Source organism: Trichoderma camerunense, assembly GCF_050948025.1.
Source record: "Trichoderma camerunense strain CBS 138272 chromosome Unknown V8C40scaffold_11, whole genome shotgun sequence".
Lineage (NCBI taxonomy): Eukaryota > Fungi > Ascomycota > Sordariomycetes > Hypocreales > Hypocreaceae > Trichoderma > Trichoderma camerunense.
In genome coordinates this window covers 53,463-72,434 of record NW_028145359.1, presented here as the reverse complement: position 1 = coordinate 72,434, position 18,972 = coordinate 53,463, and the positions used below count along the sequence as shown (strand labels likewise).

Below are 18,972 nucleotides of genomic sequence, written 5' to 3'. Positions count from 1 at the left end.
CCACGACAATATATTTCGACCAGGACATTTGTCGGCTAGTTGATTATCCGTCAAACTAACATACTCATTGATTGCATCTTGTCGTATGAAATCGTCAATGAAAATACCGCTTCCGTCTAATTCGAGATCATTCCTTTCAAGTAGCAGCTCAAGTACATCTGCGTGACCCTGGCCTAGGGCCATGCCTAGTGCTGTCCGTCCGGAAGTATTTTTGGCATTCACTTTGGTTTCCTTCTTCGCAAGCAATACTTTTACCACAGCTGTCTGCCCATTCCATGCAGCCCTATGTAATACTGTGTCCCCATTTGTGTCGCTGGCATTTATATCGATATCACTTCTTCCAACGAGGAATTTTACCACATCTTCGTGACCGGCCTGTACAGATAAATGTAATGCAGTCCTGCCATTCGCGTCTTGCGCTTTCTTATCGACATCATGCCTTCTCAGTAGGAGTTTCACCACATTTATATGGCCAGCGTGTGCAGCTATGAGCAGAGCCAAATAACCTCCAGTCTTTTTTGAGCTCGGATCAACATCATCTCTTGTAAATAGCCGTTCTAAAACAGAAGTATGTCCGCCTCCTGCTGCAGACGTTATTGCTTCCGAAGCGTAGTCGCCCTTTGCAGTAGAGTCAATTTTGCCATTTTCAAGTAGCAGCTCTACTATAGCCGTATGCCCATTCTTAGCTGCCTTAGCAACTGCCCGCTTATAACTTTTGGTCGAGATTTTTTTAGTATATCGTAGCAAGATATACACTAAATCCTTACGACCATTCTCCGCGGCATAAGAAAGTGGCGTTTCACCGTCTTCGTTTTCGGCATTGATGTCGACACGATGTTGCTTAATGAGGAGGTTCATAATTTTTTTTTGTCCATTCTTGGTGGCGACCAACAGTGGAGTGTTACCACTCTCGTCATGGACAGAGCCAATGTCACAGAGTGGTCGTGGAGCCTCGAAGGGGAAAGAGTTTCCATTTGCTGCAGCTATGAGATAAGGGTGTGTATTCATGACAGCTTTTCCACTTTGCACGTGAAAGTGATTTAAAATGTTAAGAGACGGATTGAGAGAATATTTTTTATAATAATAGTATTAGTAATATAGCGAGAGAAATATCAGTAACCGGATAATCATAATTTGGATTGGATATGCAATGCCAAACTACATATATTTAAGCACCTGGGCACCTAACAGTCAGCGAATTCTTCCACGACCTGCGTATGCAACATCGACGAAGCAGCCTCGTTAGGTGCCTAGCAAGGTAATATTCGAAGTGGGGTGATCTCGTGGCCGCGTATTAGTGGTTCATAGATAAGTATTCATGCTGGTGAGGAAACCTTCTTTAGAAATATTGGATGTACTGCTGCCCAGGGTAGAGGGCTAGCCATGGAGGTCAAATTTTTAGTAGTCGATGATTGTCACTATAGCACGCCTTGTGCACCTGGGCACCGCTGCTATTTACAGGCCTCAAATGTGTCATAGCGCTGGTGACTTCAGGTTTGGGACTCTATCACTGTTTCAAATGAGAAGGTTTCGAAAGATTCCTGCAATACTGAGTCGACCCTTTGAGATCTTTCCAGAGCAAATCAATCATTCGAGTGCTCTATTATAACAAAAGGATAGCTGAGAGTGTGACAGAGAGACATCATGGGGCAGGCTAACTACCTGACCTAATGCATGTAAATGTTGGTTGGTCGACTGCACTGAACTTGCATGGTACCACCTCAACTGCAAACTCAGCCTCAGTAAGGCATTTTTGGTACCCAAACAAAAAATGCCGAATAGGAATGAACAGAAACATTGAATTAATATGCAGAGAATATTACACAACTCCGTATAAGATGCAAACCCGCGGATTAATATCTACCTCTAGGCATTGGACGTATTGCCATCACGTGACAGCGTATCCGTCTCGCGTTTACAGTTGCTCACGTCCACTGTAGCACTACGAATGAATCTTACCCCGCGACAAAAACAAAACAAAACGACGCAAAACAAGGCCATCATGCAATGCTTGGAGACGCCCCCAAGAGATTCCGTTCCTTGAGTCCGTCGCAATCGCCACGATGGTTCAGCGAACCTTCACCATAGTGCCGCCTGCAGGGCCGGCCGAGCGAACCCCTGTCAATAATCGCCCCATGACATCTAAACAAGTCCGCAAGGCCTACAAAGAAGCAAATCGTGTCCCACGCGTATCCAGAGCAGAGCAGTTGAGACAGGAGAGAGCCGAGCAGGAGCGCATCCGGAAGGAGTTTGAGAAGGATAAAGCCGCATTGAAAGCAAAGACGCTCAGGGAGAAGAAGCGCGCAAAGGAGCAAGCAGAGAGGGAGGAGAAGAAGAAGAAAGGCCTGCCTTTGGTGAATGTCCGGCCAAGCCAAGACACCATTGCTTGGTTTGTGAGGGGAAAGGCATCGGGTACCAAGAGAGACTGCAGAGGTCAGAATGCTGCGGTAACCCCGGTATTGCCTATAGCGGAGGAACCAGAAGAGGACGAAGGTGACCTTCCCAGCCCGAAGCGACTCTGCAGCCAAGAACAGCCAAAGGAAGAAGGCTGTGAGAAAGCAAGCTGTGAGAAAGCAGACTGCGAGAAAGAAGACTGGGTGGAAGAAAATTTCGAGGAAGAAGACTTTGAGGAACTAGAGGAGAAGAGGGAAGAGGTTTTACCCGCACTCGAAGAACCCACGACCAAGGTTGATACTACGCCAGAAAAGAATGAGCGCACTGCCGAGGAAGACTTCCTGGAGGATTTCGAAATCATGTCGGACGACGAGATGTCCAAGCTGTCCTTTAACCAAGTAGCTACGAAGTGCAGTGTTATCAGCGCAGAGGATCGCCTCCCTACCAGTCCAGACGCTGCCCCAGAGGAACAGGAAAAGAGCCATTCACACCATGAGACCACACTCCACAAACCAGAATCTCCCATCACAATCAAGAACCCTAAACCACTAGCTCTTCTAGAGTTTGACTTGATATCTGATGACGAGGACGATTTGGAACAGGAGATGCTGGCTCTGGACGTTGCCCTGATTTCCCAAAAACAGCTTACAAAACAGCCCGCGCTGGTACTTGTATCTCAAGGATCCCAGAAACGGGCTCGCAGCGCAACAGGATACGAGATGGATCTCGGACTTGCTACCGGCCTCCTCAATAATACTTCTCAAGAGACACTCTCTAAAAGAGACGAGCAAGCGTGTCTTATGCCACCACCGCCGATACCCGCAGCTCCACAGCGGTCACGCTCCCCCATATCGCCCGTCGCTGTGCAACCACAGGCGCCTCCTCTTAGCACTCAGCAGATTCTCTTTAACATGGATGATTTCTTCCCTACGTCTTCACAGCAGGCAGCAGAGTTGGAAGAAGAAGAAACTACATTCACCTCTCAATCCTTGAAATCGTGCTCGATACCTCGAGCTAAGGCTCCGAGCCTTGTCGCGGAGAAAGACTTACCACCCCCAGATACAGCGTCTTCATCCCCCGAACCACCAAAGCCCTTTTTTACCGCGTCTGGATCCAATGAGAGATTGGCTGTGGCCTTACTGCGTAGCCGACGAACAGCAGAGCAAGAGGAAGAGCAGAGAAGGCGCGCCCTCCAGTTGGAGGCCCTTGAGCTCGAAGAAGCCAAGAAGAGAGACTCTGAGCGTCGTGCTCGAGAGAAGAGACTGGCAGACAGCAAACCGAAAACGAATACCGCCAATCACACCCCTTCGAAGACAGAGCCTCGTGAGAAAGGGCAACCCCCTCGACAAACAAGGCCAGCCAGTGCAACAACGCCGCAGTTTTCGATGAGAAAGGGTTTTACAACGAACCCCAATCGCACTCCTGCAAATACATCTGTACAGAGGGCTCCTCTCGTTACGACACGAGCCAACGCCACTCTACCCACTACCAAATCACTACCTACGGCTGAGACGAAGAGACCTTCACCTATTGGCAATATTCCACGAAAGCAGTCGTCCCCTACCACTGCTAAAGTCGCAATTAAACCGCAGCCTCCGAAGGCTCAAAACACAAGACACGAGGCACTCAAAGCGATGTCCAAAGAAAACACGACTTCGCTTGGAATCAGCGAGGCTAAGCACCTAATTGCTTCTCAGGAGTCGGAATTTGGCGGAAGCTGGATGGACGAGCTGGCAACGGAGCTTTCCCTATAATGTATATATTGACAAGCGATACAGCTGCAAATACGGTTACGAGAGACGAGAGACGATATACCCCCTGAATAGACGGCGGACAGCAAGTACATGAACGGATATGGCGGAGTGGGTTGATTTACTCGGGGTTTACGGCGAAAAGGGACTTGAAGCATACTGATTGATTGATATGGCATTGCATTGCGTGGTGGATTTGTGCTTCGTTCTTTTTTTCTTTCTGTAATTATTGCGATTAGCCTTTTATGTATTTGGTACGACTTAGTCTGTGCATTGATGGAGACTCGTGAAATACGGGCTGAATGCGATGAGATTTACTTTTCCGTTCACTTTCTATGCCAGCATACTTTACTCTTTACTTTATGTGCCAGTATACTTTTCTCTTTCATCACGAAGACATATCCTTCTCATCATTTTTTTAGCCAATCCTTGTATCATCATTACATTACATTCTACACTGTATCAATCGTTCAAATCCTCTAGAACTCTCAGAACACCACACATATTCATCACGACAGCCCTCATCTTAACACCAACCAAACAAGCAGATGATACAACATACCAAACATCTCATGCAATCCCACCCATCTCATCCCAGCCCGCATCCAATCCAGTCCTTCATCCATCCTTCATTCACACTCAATGCACAAGCCGCATTAGTCCCAAGCACTCCCCCAGCTAGCCTCCATCCCCCATCCCACGAAACTAGACCCGAATCATCCCTCCATCCTATCACGCGCCCATACTTTGTTTTGTTTTGTTTACATCCCAGAGATCATGCATACACATACATACTCGTACATGCGATAAGAAGACGCCTGTTATATATAGCAAAAAGACTCCTTGGCAAGAGTCCATATACAGTTATTACTTATACCTAGAGTTTCCCAATGGGTATCTCCCTCTCCCTCTCTTACACTCCTCCTTATCCTTATATCAAAACACCAACACCGCCTAGTTTAAAGAAGAAACCCAAAAAGAAACACCAAGAAAAGAGAAAGAAAAAAAACCGTCTATGCGCATTCATTAAAAAGCAAAAGAAAAGGGAGAAGAAGAGAAAATTACTTCCTGCTAAGACGCCCCCTCACTTTGTTCCTGAGCGTACATTGTGTGTGTGTTGTGTTGTGTGTGGTTTTGCTCTCTCTACCAAAATCATGTGTTGTTTAACCCCCTTCAACGCCAACGAAAAAGAATTTGTGCAAAATGAAGAAGAAGACAAAAAAAACAGGCTCCCTTCCCTAAACCCTTTCCTGAACCCTTTCCCCCACCCCTTCGCTTATGTACCAGAAACCGGAACCTTTATAACGCCGCTCTTCTTTGTTCCCTGTGCTAACAAAAAAAAAAGAAGTCGAAGAAAGCACATGTAATGCTTCTGTGTGTGTGTTGTGTTCTCGCTCATTGTTAATAGAATCCATTTACTCCGTTCCCCCTTCCGTGTTGTTGTGATGATCAAAACCGGGTTTCCAGATGGGACATGTGACCATATGAACAGAATGTCCTACATCTTGCGGGAGAACGCCATTTGCTTTTTTTCTTTCTCAAAGGAATATGCCAACCCATTCAGTCTTGAGAGCCACTTTGGTTTCGCACCCATCTACTGCACAGCGAATGTCGTTGGGAGTTGTTTTGCCTTCTGGGAAGCCAACTCCGTCGGGAGCAGTTTTTGTCGGTTTTCTGTTTTCAAAGCATTCGGCACAATATACCTATTGATGGGGAAAAGCACATCCAGTTAGTGGGGTTCATGAAAACCTCGAGTGTTCAAACGACAAAACACTTACGTGACCGCACTTCTTTAGCGCCCAGAAATGGTGCTCTCCAGGTGCCCTCTTCCTCTTCTTGGACGGCGTGGACGGTGTATCGGCAGGGTCATAGGCGAGTTCTTCGTTGCAGGCCGGACATACAACCACCATCTGCTCAGTCTTGTCGTCGGCTCGGGTATCGCGGGTGAATCCCGTCCTGGCGGGTGGCACGGGCTCCATTGGCGGCTTGGGTGTCGGTTCGCGGTTCGGAAACATGGTCTGCAGCTCAGGACCGAGATTGCCGAAACTGCCACTCAGAAAGCCAGCCAGCGTTCTACCAAAGACTCTAAAATCGGATTCGAGCTGCTGGTGGTTAATTAAGTCGAGCGAAATGAGGCGGTCGCGGCCGTGGTGGCGAAGATGTTCGTGGGTATGGTGATGATGGTGGTGGTGATGATGCCGCGGGTGGGCGCGAGTCCGCCAACTCTCGCGGTTTGGTCGCTGGTCGTCCTCGGGCGAGTCTGCCGTCAGGTCGATGAAGCTCGGGGTGCCGACAAACGTGCTGTCGCTCCTCGAGAGCTGGGGCGGCGAGATGCGCTGTGAATTCGTCCTCCGCGGATGCCTCCCGGCGCTGTTGTGCGGCACCTGCTGCAGCATTACCTGAGGCCCGGCGGCCTGCGTCCTTCGTCGGTCCACGGGTGAATCTGGCTCCTCGGTGAGGTCGATGACGGCTGATCCCGATCCTGATCCTGTTGTAGCGGCGGGGGTTCTGTGACGGCGAGAAGTCGAGGCCTGATGCGAGGGCCGCAGCCGCAGTTGTGATGAGGCTGACGGGCCGGCAGGCTGAGGCCGGCGAGACTGGCCAGCTGGTTGGTTCTGGTTCTGGTTCTGGTTCTGGAAGCTGAATTCCGGCCGCCGCGGGACGCCTCGCGGGTTCAGCAGGTTGTCAAAGATGCTGTGAGTCTCGGTGATCTCGACCTCGACCTCGGCCAGGTCGTCGTCGCTGGACCCCAGCACGTCGTCGCCGGCTCGCGACATTTTGGGTGCGATGTTTTGGGTGTTGGAGAAGATAGATGGAGGGAGAGAGAGCGGAGGCGGCAGAGGGAAACGCTGCAACGGAAAAATCGGCGACTGGTCGGTTCCTTTTCCCCTCCAGTTGTATTGTAGCGAATTGTATTGCGTGTGCGGAGGGAATTCACTCGTTGCGTAAGGGTGGCGTTGTGTTGGCCGGATCAAAAATCCAAAGTCGGACGAGGTGCTGCCAAGGGCAAAGACTCGATATAGCGATGATGGCGCCTGTAGCCCAACAAGCTCAGATAACATAAACCAACCCCTCCTAGAACAGAGCGTTTTCAGCCTGTGGGGAAAAGCGCAACCTTTTGGGATTTTGTTTTTATTTTATGTTTTTTGGCAGCTTTTAGTTTTTAAATTAGAATCGGTCCGCCGTTCACGTGGCGATATCTCGAGTGAAAAGGGAGCCAATATTGTTTGCTTCTTCGCTTCTTCTAAGCGCCCGGTTTGCTGACAAGCGCCCTTGTTATTTTTACCCTTTCTTGTTTGTCGAGGCGAAAAAAGAGTTCCAATGGTTTATCGATCTAATACAGTGCGTTAAAAATCACACGAGCCGGTGCCATGTTCGGATCACCTTCGGCACCTGACAAATGAAATGCGGGAGGGTGAAAAAAAAAAATCGAATAGAAGAGGCAACTTTCGGCGATATGAGATATGACGCACCGTTCACGCTGGGCTCACTTTGCAGTGACGGCTGGGGCGAATCGCACTTTTATTCACCCCCAAGAGCTCCATGACTCGCGCCTTGATTGCTATTATGCAGTTTTCGTGTCTTTCTGAGGCCAAATGCAATCTCAAGGGCTGGCTGCCTACCCGGCATTCTCTAATTTGGGTGTATCAAATATAAAACAGACATGCCTCCGTGTCCCCGGCTAGGCAAGCAGGCAGCTCACAGGATTCGTAAGTAGTAAACAGCAAGTCTTCATCTTGTCATTGCACGGAGAGAACAAGTCTGCAAGCCTTCTGCCTGATATCGTATTTTGCTTCTCTGCTAGTAAACTGGAGAGAACCTTGTCCTCAATGTACAGCCCTTGTGTCACAATCTAAACCACCTCATGCAACAGATTTCCCAAAAGTCCCGGCGCATATTTAGTATTAAGAAGACGCAGAAAATAAAAACCCCATAAAATTCAAAAACATTGGCTTGAATCAGCAGACCCAAATCACTCTGCGCCAGTTGCCTAGTTCTTGACGCCCAGCACGCTCACGACTCCCTCTCCGTTGAGAGAAACCAGCTTCTGTCCCAACTCGCCCCATCTGACAGCAACCGCTGGGATGGAATTCCGCAGAGGCTCGCTCCACTTCTTGCTCGACTTTGTATACTGCTGCACCGTAATGCCCGTGGCTCCTCCAGTGGCGAGGAACTGGCCAGAGTAGTCCCAGGCCAGCGACTGAACTGAGCCTCCGGTCTCGAGCACCTTGGAAACAGCGGCGTCGCCTTCTTTGCGGAGGTCGAAGATGGTCACGCTGGTCTGTCCCTTGGCCGTGGCCGCCAGCATGAATCCGTTCTCAGAGAAGACAAGGGCCTGGATCGGGGCTCCCAGCTTGAAAACGACGGCCTGGTCGAGCGTCTTGGTCATGTACAGCTTAATATCACCGGTGACTGTGCCGGCGGCAAACAAGTGTCCGTCAGGGTGGAATGCGCATGTTGTCAGGGCTGTCGAGTCTCGTTAGTCAATAATGCTCACGGGACAGCCAACAGTTGACGAATTCCAAACTTACCAGAATCGGCGTATGCCCGGCTGACTCGCTTCATCGTCTCCAGGTGGTAGAATACAATGCTCTTGTCGGCGCCCACAGAGGCGAGCAGGTCACCAGAAGGATGAAGACTCAAGCCGCTAGCAGCTCCAGCGTGCTCGGAGAATGTGCCAACCTCGTTGCCCGCCTCGTAAACCTTGACGTTGCCCTGGCTGGTCGCAAAGAAGACCTTTGACCCAGCCCAGAGGGTATCCGTCACGGGCTCGTTGACGGGCACAGTCCTTTCCACGTTGTCGGCCTCCACAGAGTAGATGGCTGCCTCCCCGTCCAATCCTGCCGCTACGGCATAGTTGCCCTCCAGATCGAGAGAGGTAGCCTTTAGAATAGACAGGTCATTTGTTGTCGTAGTTTCGAAAGATGACACTTCTTCGCTAGAGACCCATCCCTCGGGGACAGAGCGCTTCTTGCGCCCCTTGGACAAGCTAAAGAATGGGTAAGCACATGGCGAGGCTGCAAGAAAAGAGAAGGGGATGCTGACCTCTGATGTATCTGGTCCACCTGAGCGGCCAGATCTTCCGGCAGCGCTTCGACGCTATCCACAACCATGCCCTCGCCGTTGGCAGCTCCGTCCGTCACAGTGACCTTGCTCAGCGAGTCTCTGGCCTCATCCCTCTCTCTTGTCAGTCGGGCGATGACGCGAACGGCGGCATCATGCTGGTATAGCGCCGTCGCAAGCTCCTCTCTCGTCCGTGCTAGCTGCTCCCTCAGGTTGTATGTTTCCAGCGCCAGGTTATCCCATTCGTTCTGGAATGTGGCAAGGAGCGCGGGGATCGAAGTCAGAGTAGGGGGGCGAGGGCGTGGAATGCGAGAGGAAGTGATGGGCAGCAGGTCATCGGCGGTGATGGCCTCGCCGTTGGGTTCTGAGCCATGTTCGTTGATGTACTGTTCTATCAGCCGCTTCTCGTAGACGATTCCTATAAGACGCAATCAAGTCAGTCAACCCAACTCTGTGCCACATGCTTTGTTCTGCATCCATATACTATTACTTACCCGACTTCTTGGACGCGACAGGCTCTTGAGGAGCTTCTCCGGAGACTGGTAGAGCTGCGTTAGCAAGATGCACAGCAGGGGGAGAGGCCTATAATGTCCCATGTAAAGAATCCCGGGGCTTCACTTACTTCCGCAAAGCATGGTGACTGATTTTGAATCTCCTCTCGGCTTCCAATGGCAAGTTGCAGAAACCCAAAATCCTCATTCGCCGAAACGAGAAACGGAAACGAGGCTGCAGCTGCGTTAGGCGCGCGACCAGCATCCCGATCGAGATTTTCCGCTCCAGACGCACAGACCACGCACGTCACGAGCTGATAAGTGCAGTGATAAGCCTGCTCGTCAACTACCAACTCGGTATCGCTGCGTTTGTCGCTCCACTGGAATTGCGGGGAGTTAGGGGATGAGCTCGTCGTCTGACTTGAGCCAGGCGGTTGGTTTCTTGTCCTGTAACCCTTTTCTGAAGGCATCGCGAGTTGTTGATCTTTTCTGCGCTGGATTCTGCCATCTTTTGCGCGTGTCACGACCAGCCTTGTTCGCCTCTTCTCTCTCTCTTATTGCAATCGATTGCTTCCTCGAACGCGGCTCTACTCTAGTCTGTCTATGACTCTATACCCATAATCCATTCCCCTTCTTCATAGCAACCGCGAATCCCTTCTCTTCTCTGGACCCGGAGCTACACACACATATATACACACACCATCATGCCACTGGAGCGTCTCCCTCCCATTGCTCACCTCCATTCGTATTCGGACCTGGCCCAGACCGAGGTGCTCGACCTGCTGTTTGAGCCCAGTCCCGCCATCCACGCCACTCTCCTGCCAGTAATCCGGACGGCCGTCTACAGCTCATACCCCGACTTGATAGACGTGTGCCAGATCAGGCTCCTCTCTCTCGCCGCCAAGTCTGCCGAGACAGAGCCGCATCCCGTGCTCCTGTCTGTCCTGGGATCTCACCCGCGCCTTGGAGAAAAGAACATTGAGTCGGCGCAGTCTGTGGCTGAACAGGCGAACCTCCAGGGAGAATCCGAGGAACTCGCCGCGCTGAACAAAAAGTACGAAGAGGCGTTCCCGGGGCTCAGATATGTCGTCTTTGTCAACGGTCGAGGGCGGCCCGAGATTATGCAGGACATGAGGACGCGGATCGAACAAAGCAACTATTCCCAAGAGGTCGACGCTGCATTACAGGTACGGACCGGTGCTTGAGTCAACTAGCCAAAACCTCACGATGAAGCTAATTCTTGCGGATACAAAAGGCCATGTGCGACATTGCAAAGAGCAGGGCTTCCAAGCTCCCTGAAGACACTAACCGCAAGCAGTCCAACGGCAACTGATTTCGACGATTTATTACATTCATTTGGTGGGATTCTGATTATAATCAACTTCCTTAGCTTACACAAAATCGGGGGGTCGCAAAGACAAAAACTCCCCCGGCCGCGATTCGCCCATAGCCTTAACTTTCATCCAACAAAAACGCCTCCCCTCCAAGCCCAGCCTTGGCTACAATGCGCCAGCCATGCCAATAAATATACAGTAATTTTCCAGCCCTACAAGTGATTTCCGGACTTCCATATGTTGTTCTGAGATTCCAGCCGTCTCTCTAAACAATGTGAATAACAAATGAGATGTGAAAACAAAAAAAAAATGTCAACCTATCCTCCAAGAAATACCGTCCAGCTCGTCTATGTACTCTTCATATGTGTGCTCCTCCGAGGGCGATTGGGGGCCAGGCGAAGTCGCCTTGGCCGCAAAGATGGCGTCGAAGTCACAATAGACGTCGGAGTCATCGTCGTCCAGGTCCTCTGGGTGGAGGAAGGCAAAGCTGTCTTCTTCAGCATCATCGTACATCCACGCAAGAGGCGGCCTCGGCTCCGGAGATGTCGTCGAGTCGATGCGAGCCGAGGTGCGGTCATTGGTGGCATCGACGTCTGCAGAGGGAAGTGGAAGAGCTATCGGCTTTGATAAACGACAAGCCGCCGGCGCTTTGCCTAGCGTTTCTGCAGACTGAATGCCGGTTTCGACTCTGAGTTCCCGTGATGCTGGAGTTGGTCCCTTGCTTGGCTCAATGACGCTTGGCCTCGCCTCGGGGGTTGATTTCACTTCTTGTGATTGCCATGGTGCCTTTGTGAATGTATCTGTGCTCGGTCTCACCGTGCTGTCTTCACTCTCCTTTGTCGAGCCCTGATATCTCACAACCCCGAGCCTCTTCCGCATCCGGTTCATGATGGAGTATCTCAGGTAGGCCGTAGCCCGCAGATACGCAGCCCGCCTGCTGGAATCAAGCATCACTGCCATCTTTACAAAACGCCGGTCACCAACCTGCCTGCCCTCTCTGTTCAAGATGTGCGTGGCAGGCTGGGAGAATGGCTGCGAGAGCCTGCTAGTAATGAGGTGAGTCCGAAGGCGGCGCTTCTTGCGGCCGACATTCGCTGTATTGGGGCCCTCGACATCGGATCCAAGACGACAGCGTTTAACTCCCCTGCAGACCCATTGTGCATCCAGCGAGAACTCGAATGCCGTCTTGTTGCTGTGGTCCAGTATCGTGAACTGCACGAGGCTCTCCGGAAGAGGATACTCTCGCGGAGCGGCGGCGGGCTTCCGCGTGCCCTTGAGACGATGCCGATGGGGCGCCTCGAGCAGGAAATCTGAGCTCTTACGTTTGGACAGTGATTTGTTCAGTCTTGACCTCGTCAGGGAGTGCAGGCCGGACACGCCAATGGCGCCGGCGTCCAGAGGATCATGACATCTTAGCGTTTGCACCGGCTCAAGTACGCTTTGCATGCTTTCAGACTCGGTGATGCCAGCAGGTTATAAGGTTGACACGCCGGTATCGTTATCGACTCCAACTTGTTTAACTGCAGGCTGAACGTGTTCCCTGCAGAAGCGATATGAAGCTCACGGGGGACATGGAGTGAGTGAAATGGCTCTTTGGCTTCTTTCACCCTTTCTCCCCTGCCCTGGTGTCACGAACAAACGAGGCAGCCAGCAAGGACAAGCTATAGATGGAGCACTGTGTGTGGTCCAGAAGCAGGCAAGAAGGCGCTTCTGTCTAGGCGGGAATCTGGTGGAAACGGGTCACAAGGTGAAGTTTGTGTGAAAAGGCGACGAAGATGCTGGGACAAGAGACGAGAGACGCAACATAAAGCGGGGAGTTGGGACATTTCAAGATGGGGCTCGGGACTGGTCGACCGAAGCCTCAAAAACGAGCTAAAATACTCGTCCGTTTTCTCGAAAAAAGCCCCAGTGCCCCCTTCACACGACTCTCTTCACACCACACACTACACACACACGCCCCCAGAAATGGGAAAAAGGGCTAGCATCGCATCCAATCCAGCGGTTCCGAAGGCGCGGGTTCGCCCTTCTCCGCCCTCCAACTCCGACTTTCAGGACCATCGGCGCGTGGAATGATGGGGATGGGGGATTAAATTGAACTGAACCTTGACCAACACATCAAGGGGGTGTGAGTGTGAGTGAGTGTGTGTGTGTGGCATCGCAGCGGATTTCCACTTCTGGCCCGTCCATGGTCCGGGGAAGCACGGGCGGCTTGCAGGGGCGCGATCTGCAATAGTTGGGTGTGCGGATTATCCGAATGGGACGAGCAGAGCGAGAGAGACGGACAGAGAGAGAGCAAGCATCGACATGGTGCGAATGAATCCCTTGCCTTGCCTTGAGTCTCGCCTCTTTTTTGTGCTCTCTCTCTATGTCCCATCTCTCTGTCTCTCTTTCTCACCCTACATTACATGGTCCTACATGGTGTCTATTTTTCATTTCATTTTCTTGTGTCACACGTAGCGTTGCACTCGATGGGCCGTTTTGAGACAGCACAGCCGGTCAACCCCAGGTTCGGCCACTGCAGGACGACATCATGGCGTACTTCCCGTCCTTGCAGCGAACGGGAGTTATTGGTTCTAGGGCAGGGATGGGCGAGCAAGGGTTATGCGGTCGAGAGCAGCGCACGCCCCCCGGTCAGCCCATTGCTTTTTCCAATACCGAGCGTGCAGCTTTTCTTTTGCCTTGTAAGAAAGGCTATTCACGGGAGTAACACGTACGAGGACACTGCAGCAGCGGCACTCTCTCTCACTCTCTCGTACATGCTTGTGCGTGTGCCTCACGATGAGACATGTGGCCTTCGTACATGCCTTGGCTGCATGTCCTTTCCTGCAAGCCTCAACTGTTAAAAGCGATATATTTAGCCCAGACCAGGCTCCACGACTCGTGCTCACGGGATCCACGGGGCCATGAGTGAATGGACTGACTGACTGACAGCAGAAGATGACGGGCATCTCGCAATGAGAATTTGGGTGCAGGCGGGAACAACACGAAGCGGCTAGAAAAGGGTCGGGAAGGGTCCATCCAGCGCGGCGACCAAATACGATCAAGACCCCTGGCCCCCTGGTCTGGTCTGGTCTGTTGAGCTGAAGACGGGACTGGACTGGATCAATTAGTTCTTGTGCTAGCACGACAATGCTGGTTGATTTGCTTGCTCATCGACACCTTAATTCGTCCAAGGGGTTACATCTGCCAACTCAATTCCGTCGTCGCTGGGACAGAGACGAGCCATGTAAGTACCGCCCAATTTTACACACTTCCCCCGGGGTTCCCAAAACACTAGAAACTGAGCTCCCCCATCACCACGACTCAACCCAAATCCTTCCTACAGTACTCCGGACATCGAGCTGTCGTGAAACCATCACCCCGTCGAATCGGATCGCTGCCCTAGACCCCGATCCCCGTGATAGGCTACAAGGGACCTGGCAATATGCTATGCACTGCACTCATGCAACTCGCAATTAACCAGCGCAAACCCGTCTGGTCCAGCCTTGAGACACTCACACACACAACAAGGCGAGCTTTGCTATTGTGATTTGCTGCCGGACGGGGGACAAAAGCACAGACAGATTGAGCATCATGCAAATCTGCGTCATCGAACGACATTTTGGGTGAGCCAGAGATGGTCACGTTGATCAAAGACCCTCCCAGAGACCCCCTGGTTAGTCTGTCGTGATGATTGCCACACCACCGCATTCGTTGGCTATTCAATCGCACTATGCCCAAGCTGAGGTGTGGTAACAAATCACTTTTTTCTCGTCTGCAGCTACTGTATTGTCTCTTTTCTTTTTTCTGCTGGCTGAGGCGGTCGAATCGGTCGTTGTCCGCCCGTTTCTGGGGCACTTCTTCCCCCAACTTCCATTATAGTCTTCTTGTGCATGGTGGCGTGAGTTTGGCATTGTGTGTCCTTTTTTACTTGCTGCATGCTTGCTGCCCTCCCTTTTTCCCCTCCCAAACTCTTTTCGATCCCGCTTTGTCTGTGTGTCTCGGATTCTTTTTTAAATCCCCTTATTTTGCCCGTCTTTTGGGATCTCGATTTGCTTGCCAACCACCCCCGACATGAATTAACCCACGAACCAAGACGGACAGGCGGGACGGAAGTCGCCGTCCATCAGCAATTTGGTCGTGTCACGGAATGACAAGTAATAGTGCTACGGACTACTTGGAACTAGCACCCGCAGCTCTTTTGCATTTGCATTCTCGACTCCTATCCTTTCGACTAATAAGCGTCCTTGCCCGTCTTTCCCAGCATCCAGCATCAGCATCACGTCCAATAGTCGTTGCCGCCACTCAACTGCTGTGTTACCTGAAACTCCTCTCTTCGGCCAACTCAGTACTGCATAAACTCTCACCCCCAGCCAGGCTTTTCCCCCAAAAGCCAAGCGCCGCAAGAAAAAGGAAAACACTGCGAAGCTCTTTGGTTGCCTTTTTTCTCCAACTTTGGACCATGTGGCCACCCATCTTACAGCCCAACTGCTAGGATCGCGGGGTTGCTCGCTGCCTGAATCGTGGCCGAATGATGGTACGACGTTTTGCTGGGAAACCAGGCTGATGGAGGGCGACGATTGATCAGCAAAGCAGATCGTAAAAAAGAGAGACCGATTCGAACAAGGCCTAAAAGTTGCCTTTTTTGTTTCCTCCCGCTATACCCGGTCATGGGTGGTTGGCTCATTTGGCCAGCGTCCATTGCTCCCATTCGCTCTTCTTCCCGACCCAAGCCGCCAGCCAATATTTGCGCCGCACGTAACGGTTTCGGGATACCTACTCTGTACTAAAGCGACGTTTTTTCCTGCCGTACACCACGAGCGCATATGACGAGTCAGGCTGTCAGACAAGCAAGCAGCTGTTTTTGCCCGTAGGCCCTTCTGGCCCTGCCCCCATTCCCGCCTCTGGTGATGACTACAACACGCTCATGCTTCTGGCTTAGGCGGGACGCGTCCGCACACCAAAGATGTCATTGCGCCATCCGCCTCTCTCATACTCGTAGATCTTCTGGCTGGCGTCTTGAGCCTCACGCTCCCAAAGCTGGACTAGACTTCCCGGAGCATAGCGGCCACGGAAGATTTCCGGACGGACGCCAATGCGGGCCTCGATGTCTGGATGCGGCTGGGGGACGAGTCGAGCGGCCACGGCTCTGATAAAGGTCCAGAGGTCTTCGGGGCTGGCGATTCGGGTTGCCCGCAGCCGCTCGCGAGCAAAGAGCAGTTCTCGGTTGAGAGTGTGAAGACCATCTTCGATTGCGGACGCAATGCTCTTCTCTATCGCTCTCTTCACGATGGGTCGGATTAACGGCTTGAGGAGCCAGGCGAAGAGTGAAAACTTGGATTTGCGCAGGGTGTAGTTGAGGTGGTGGATGTGGACTCTTGCTCTACGGAGAGAAACAATCTTTTCAAGACGATCTCGTCCGATTTCAATATCCAGCGACAGGTCAATGCCACGCTCGTCCAGGTGGATGCTAGCAAGGCCCTCGTCCATGAATCTCAATATGCCTGAATGCAGGTGCACCCAGTATCCCAGCTCCTCGGCTGCGATGGAAAGCCCAGAGATTTTAATCGTTGCCAGAGATGTAACGGTGGACAGGATTTGGAAGCGAGCTTTGCGGATGTCGACGTCATTCCGGGTCGAAATTTGTAACCTGTAAGGCAGAAACGAAGTGTTGTTAATTGTTCGACCAGGTTCCAGGACTAGGTTTTCGAGAAGCAAATCTACATCTGGTGTCGAGACCTCAAGGCGTGGGATGGGCAGATACTGGATTCCCTGTATAAGCATCGGGACGAAGACGTTGACGAGGTCCGTGGTCATGTCCTTGTTGATGTACTGGTTTTTCGGCGACACGATGTGCGCAATGCGAGTCGAGCTATTAATGAGTTGAAGGACTTCAGCGTCCTCACTCACCGAGCGCAGGGCCGTGCTAAGGCTACCGAGCAAGTTGTCGACTTTTTCTCTGATGGAGGTTTCCGTGGTGAGCTCTTTTGACTCGTTACGAAGCTGCTCGAAGCGTTTCTCCGCATTGTTAAAGAATTCCGGATCCATGAGGATATCCTGCACCAACTTGGAGATATGGTCTACCAAGTCTTCGAACGCTGGGTCAGACTGGCCGGTTTCCACGACTTCCTGAAACGACTTTTCAACTTGGTTCCACGCATCCTTGTCGCCGAATGATGTGATGAGCTGCCAAAAGTTGTGCAGAGCTTCATCGGCTTCCTGGTTCATGCCGACGTCTTCTTCTATAATCTCAGCTGTGCGAGCCGCAGCCTGAGAGTAAACCTTGAGATAGCGCCTCAGGAGAAGGGACAGCGTGGACACGGAGTCTGAGTAATTGGGCCGCTTGCGAAGTTTGAGCACGGCTTGCTTGAGGCGATATGTTAGGGCCTCTTGCTCGTCTCCCTGGATGTGTTCTCGCGCGCTGCGAGCTGCCGTGCCCAAGACATCGCCTGCGCCATCTGCCACCACTTCGGCTACTTCGATAACCTCCTGCTGCAAGTCTTCTGTCGTAGGCGCTGGCTGCGCATCTCCGTTTGCGTGTTTGAGGGCCTGCTGCTTCTCCTTGGGCGGCTCAATCTTTTTGGCGGTCTCGTGAGCTACGTCTCTTAATGTGAATGCTGTGTCGCGAAAGACTTCGCGGGAGACGGTAGATAGATCTGTAAGGAAGATGCGAAAGTCCGAGTTTGTGAGTAAAAGTGATCCAACCGTCTTGACGCTGGCGACGGCGGCCATAACATCTGCCTTCATCTTGGTGGCGCCGGTCCTGACGTGGAGATCTGTCGAATCTACCTGGAGACGTGCCTTGGCCAGGTACCAGAGGAAATCTTGCACTTGATCATTGGAGTTTTTGGCTTTTAGTAGGTCGATGAGTTCGCTGAGCCACATGCGCGTAGTTCGAACCAAGGCTCTGCCAGAGGGACTCAAACCAGAAGCCTGGGGATTGAGAACATCGGCGGCGAGCAAAGTACGGAGATGCGTAATCATCTGTTCATTGGAGGGCATGTAGCCGTTTGAAAGGGCGCGTAGCATCTGATATGTGTGAAGCTTCTCATGCAGCCGAGTCTGTCTTTGAGTCGCCTCGTTGTACTGCGGGAGGAGAGGCTGGTGCTCTTCATCTTGGCGACTTGTAGAATGACTTAGTGCCTGCCAGGAAAACATTTTGCCTTTTTTCTTTTGAGGGGAATGTATATTGACGAGGTAAGTAATTCTCAAGAGATTGGCGATGTTGGGTATATGGTAGGTTTAAAGAGGGAGATGAAACACTGATGAGGAGTGGGTGTTGATATAAGTGAGATGATGTCAAAGTCAATGACGCTTACTTGACGTTTGGTGATGAAACACGGGGAAGAGCTTCCGCCGGCGCGTCAACAGGGATTATAAAGTTTGTTTTGTTTTTGTGTTTTTTTAAAGCCAAGTTAGATTGGACTACATTATCTTAAGCGATTGATTAATCGACGAACGCTGTTGATATTAATTGTTATTAATGGAGGAATAAAAGCTACGGTTTCATTGGAATGACAGGGTAGGCTGTGCATCATTGCAGCAAGACATGATGCACGTCTGGGCCCGCATATCGCCTTGCCTTGTGTAGAGTCCAATGCTACATATCCCTGACCAAGAAGACGCTTCTTGGTACAACTCTAATATTTAGTTTATATATCAATTCATATTATATTGAACGTCAAATATAAGTGCTGTAATAGCATTCTCATGAAACTGTTAGGGATCAAATGATTATGTAATGGAAGACTTATAGCTATTTCCTCGGCTATCGCCTTGAGCCTAACCATGTGAAATTCGGGGAGTTGAGATAGGCTTTAGATTCGCGTCGATTGCCGCTAGGAGAATTGGCCACATTTACTTCCCAAGGGTCTATTCAGCGACTGCAGTGGTTATCCGGGCTGATTTCTCGGTAGGAACAGATTGATTGCTGGATGTGGTGGTATAACCCACGACTCA

At 51.3% G+C, this 18,972-nt stretch overlaps 7 protein-coding genes across 7 annotated transcripts; 3 read left to right on the top strand and 4 right to left on the bottom strand.

Annotated features, from left to right (window-relative positions):
• The first annotated feature begins 1,913 nt into the window (after window positions 1–1,913).
• On the top strand, window positions 1,914–4,509 carry V8C40DRAFT_247514 (uncharacterized protein). The gene has a single exon (XM_083216349.1). It carries the CDS (start codon window positions 2,064–2,066, stop codon window positions 4,146–4,148), a length of 2,085 nt encoding a protein of 694 aa, XP_083071889.1. The 5' UTR covers window positions 1,914–2,063; the 3' UTR covers window positions 4,149–4,509.
• Window positions 4,510–5,683: 1,174 nt separating this feature from the next.
• On the bottom strand, window positions 5,684–6,922 carry V8C40DRAFT_266745 (uncharacterized protein; the record flags this gene model as incomplete). Its single annotated transcript, XM_083219784.1, has 2 exons — window positions 5,684–5,848; window positions 5,924–6,922. The coding sequence occupies 2 exons, from the start codon at window positions 6,920–6,922 to the stop codon at window positions 5,684–5,686; spliced, it is 1,164 nt and encodes a 387-aa protein (XP_083071888.1).
• Window positions 6,923–7,602: 680 nt separating this feature from the next.
• Window positions 7,603–9,931, bottom strand: V8C40DRAFT_247511 (E3 ubiquitin-protein ligase PRP19). The gene is made up of 5 exons (XM_083216348.1): window positions 9,832–9,931; window positions 9,704–9,748; window positions 9,192–9,627; window positions 8,678–9,135; window positions 7,603–8,612 (listed from the first exon to the last, which is right to left on the bottom strand). Exons 1-5 carry the CDS (start codon window positions 9,842–9,844, stop codon window positions 8,137–8,139), a joined length of 1,428 nt encoding a protein of 475 aa, XP_083071887.1. The 5' UTR covers window positions 9,845–9,931; the 3' UTR covers window positions 7,603–8,136.
• A 160-nt stretch (window positions 9,932–10,091) lies between these two features.
• V8C40DRAFT_247510 (Oxo-4-hydroxy-4-carboxy-5-ureidoimidazoline decarboxylase) lies at window positions 10,092–11,244 on the top strand. The gene is made up of 2 exons (XM_083216347.1): window positions 10,092–10,887; window positions 10,956–11,244. Exons 1-2 carry the CDS (start codon window positions 10,405–10,407, stop codon window positions 11,031–11,033), a joined length of 561 nt encoding a protein of 186 aa, XP_083071886.1. The 5' UTR covers window positions 10,092–10,404; the 3' UTR covers window positions 11,034–11,244.
• V8C40DRAFT_247509 (uncharacterized protein) lies at window positions 11,018–13,109 on the bottom strand. The gene has a single exon (XM_083216346.1). It carries the CDS (start codon window positions 12,478–12,480, stop codon window positions 11,347–11,349), a length of 1,134 nt encoding a protein of 377 aa, XP_083071885.1. The 5' UTR covers window positions 12,481–13,109; the 3' UTR covers window positions 11,018–11,346.
• Window positions 13,110–14,687: 1,578 nt separating this feature from the next.
• On the top strand, window positions 14,688–15,138 carry V8C40DRAFT_32121 (uncharacterized protein). Its single transcript, XM_083222833.1, has one exon. The coding sequence runs from the start codon at window positions 14,747–14,749 to the stop codon at window positions 15,089–15,091; it is 345 nt and encodes a 114-aa protein (XP_083071884.1). The 5' UTR covers window positions 14,688–14,746; the 3' UTR covers window positions 15,092–15,138.
• A 582-nt stretch (window positions 15,139–15,720) lies between these two features.
• On the bottom strand, window positions 15,721–18,899 carry V8C40DRAFT_32119 (bactericidal permeability-increasing protein). The gene has a single exon (XM_083222832.1). The coding sequence runs from the start codon at window positions 18,169–18,171 to the stop codon at window positions 15,952–15,954; it is 2,220 nt and encodes a 739-aa protein (XP_083071883.1). The 5' UTR covers window positions 18,172–18,899; the 3' UTR covers window positions 15,721–15,951.
• Between the last annotated feature and the right edge of the window lie 73 nt (window positions 18,900–18,972).

Coding starts and splice junctions, on each gene's coding strand:
- V8C40DRAFT_32119 (XM_083222832.1), bottom strand. CDS start 18,171: ATGTTTTCCTGGCAGGCACTAAGTCATTCTACAAGTCGCCAAGATGAA.
- V8C40DRAFT_247509 (XM_083216346.1), bottom strand. CDS start 12,480: ATGCAAAGCGTACTTGAGCCGGTGCAAACGCTAAGATGTCATGATCCT.
- V8C40DRAFT_247514 (XM_083216349.1), top strand. CDS start 2,064: ATGGTTCAGCGAACCTTCACCATAGTGCCGCCTGCAGGGCCGGCCGAG.
- V8C40DRAFT_247511 (XM_083216348.1), bottom strand. Junction 9,628..9,703: donor TGTCGCGTCCAAGAAGTCGG/GTAAGTAATAGT, acceptor TGCGTCTTATAG/GAATCGTCTACGAGAAGCGG. Junction 9,136..9,191: donor GTGGACCAGATACATCAGAG/GTCAGCATCCCC, acceptor CCCATTCTTTAG/CTTGTCCAAGGGGCGCAAGA.
- V8C40DRAFT_247510 (XM_083216347.1), top strand. CDS start 10,405: ATGCCACTGGAGCGTCTCCCTCCCATTGCTCACCTCCATTCGTATTCG. Junction 10,888..10,955: donor AGGTCGACGCTGCATTACAG/GTACGGACCGGT, acceptor CGGATACAAAAG/GCCATGTGCGACATTGCAAA.
- V8C40DRAFT_32121 (XM_083222833.1), top strand. CDS start 14,747: ATGCCCAAGCTGAGGTGTGGTAACAAATCACTTTTTTCTCGTCTGCAG.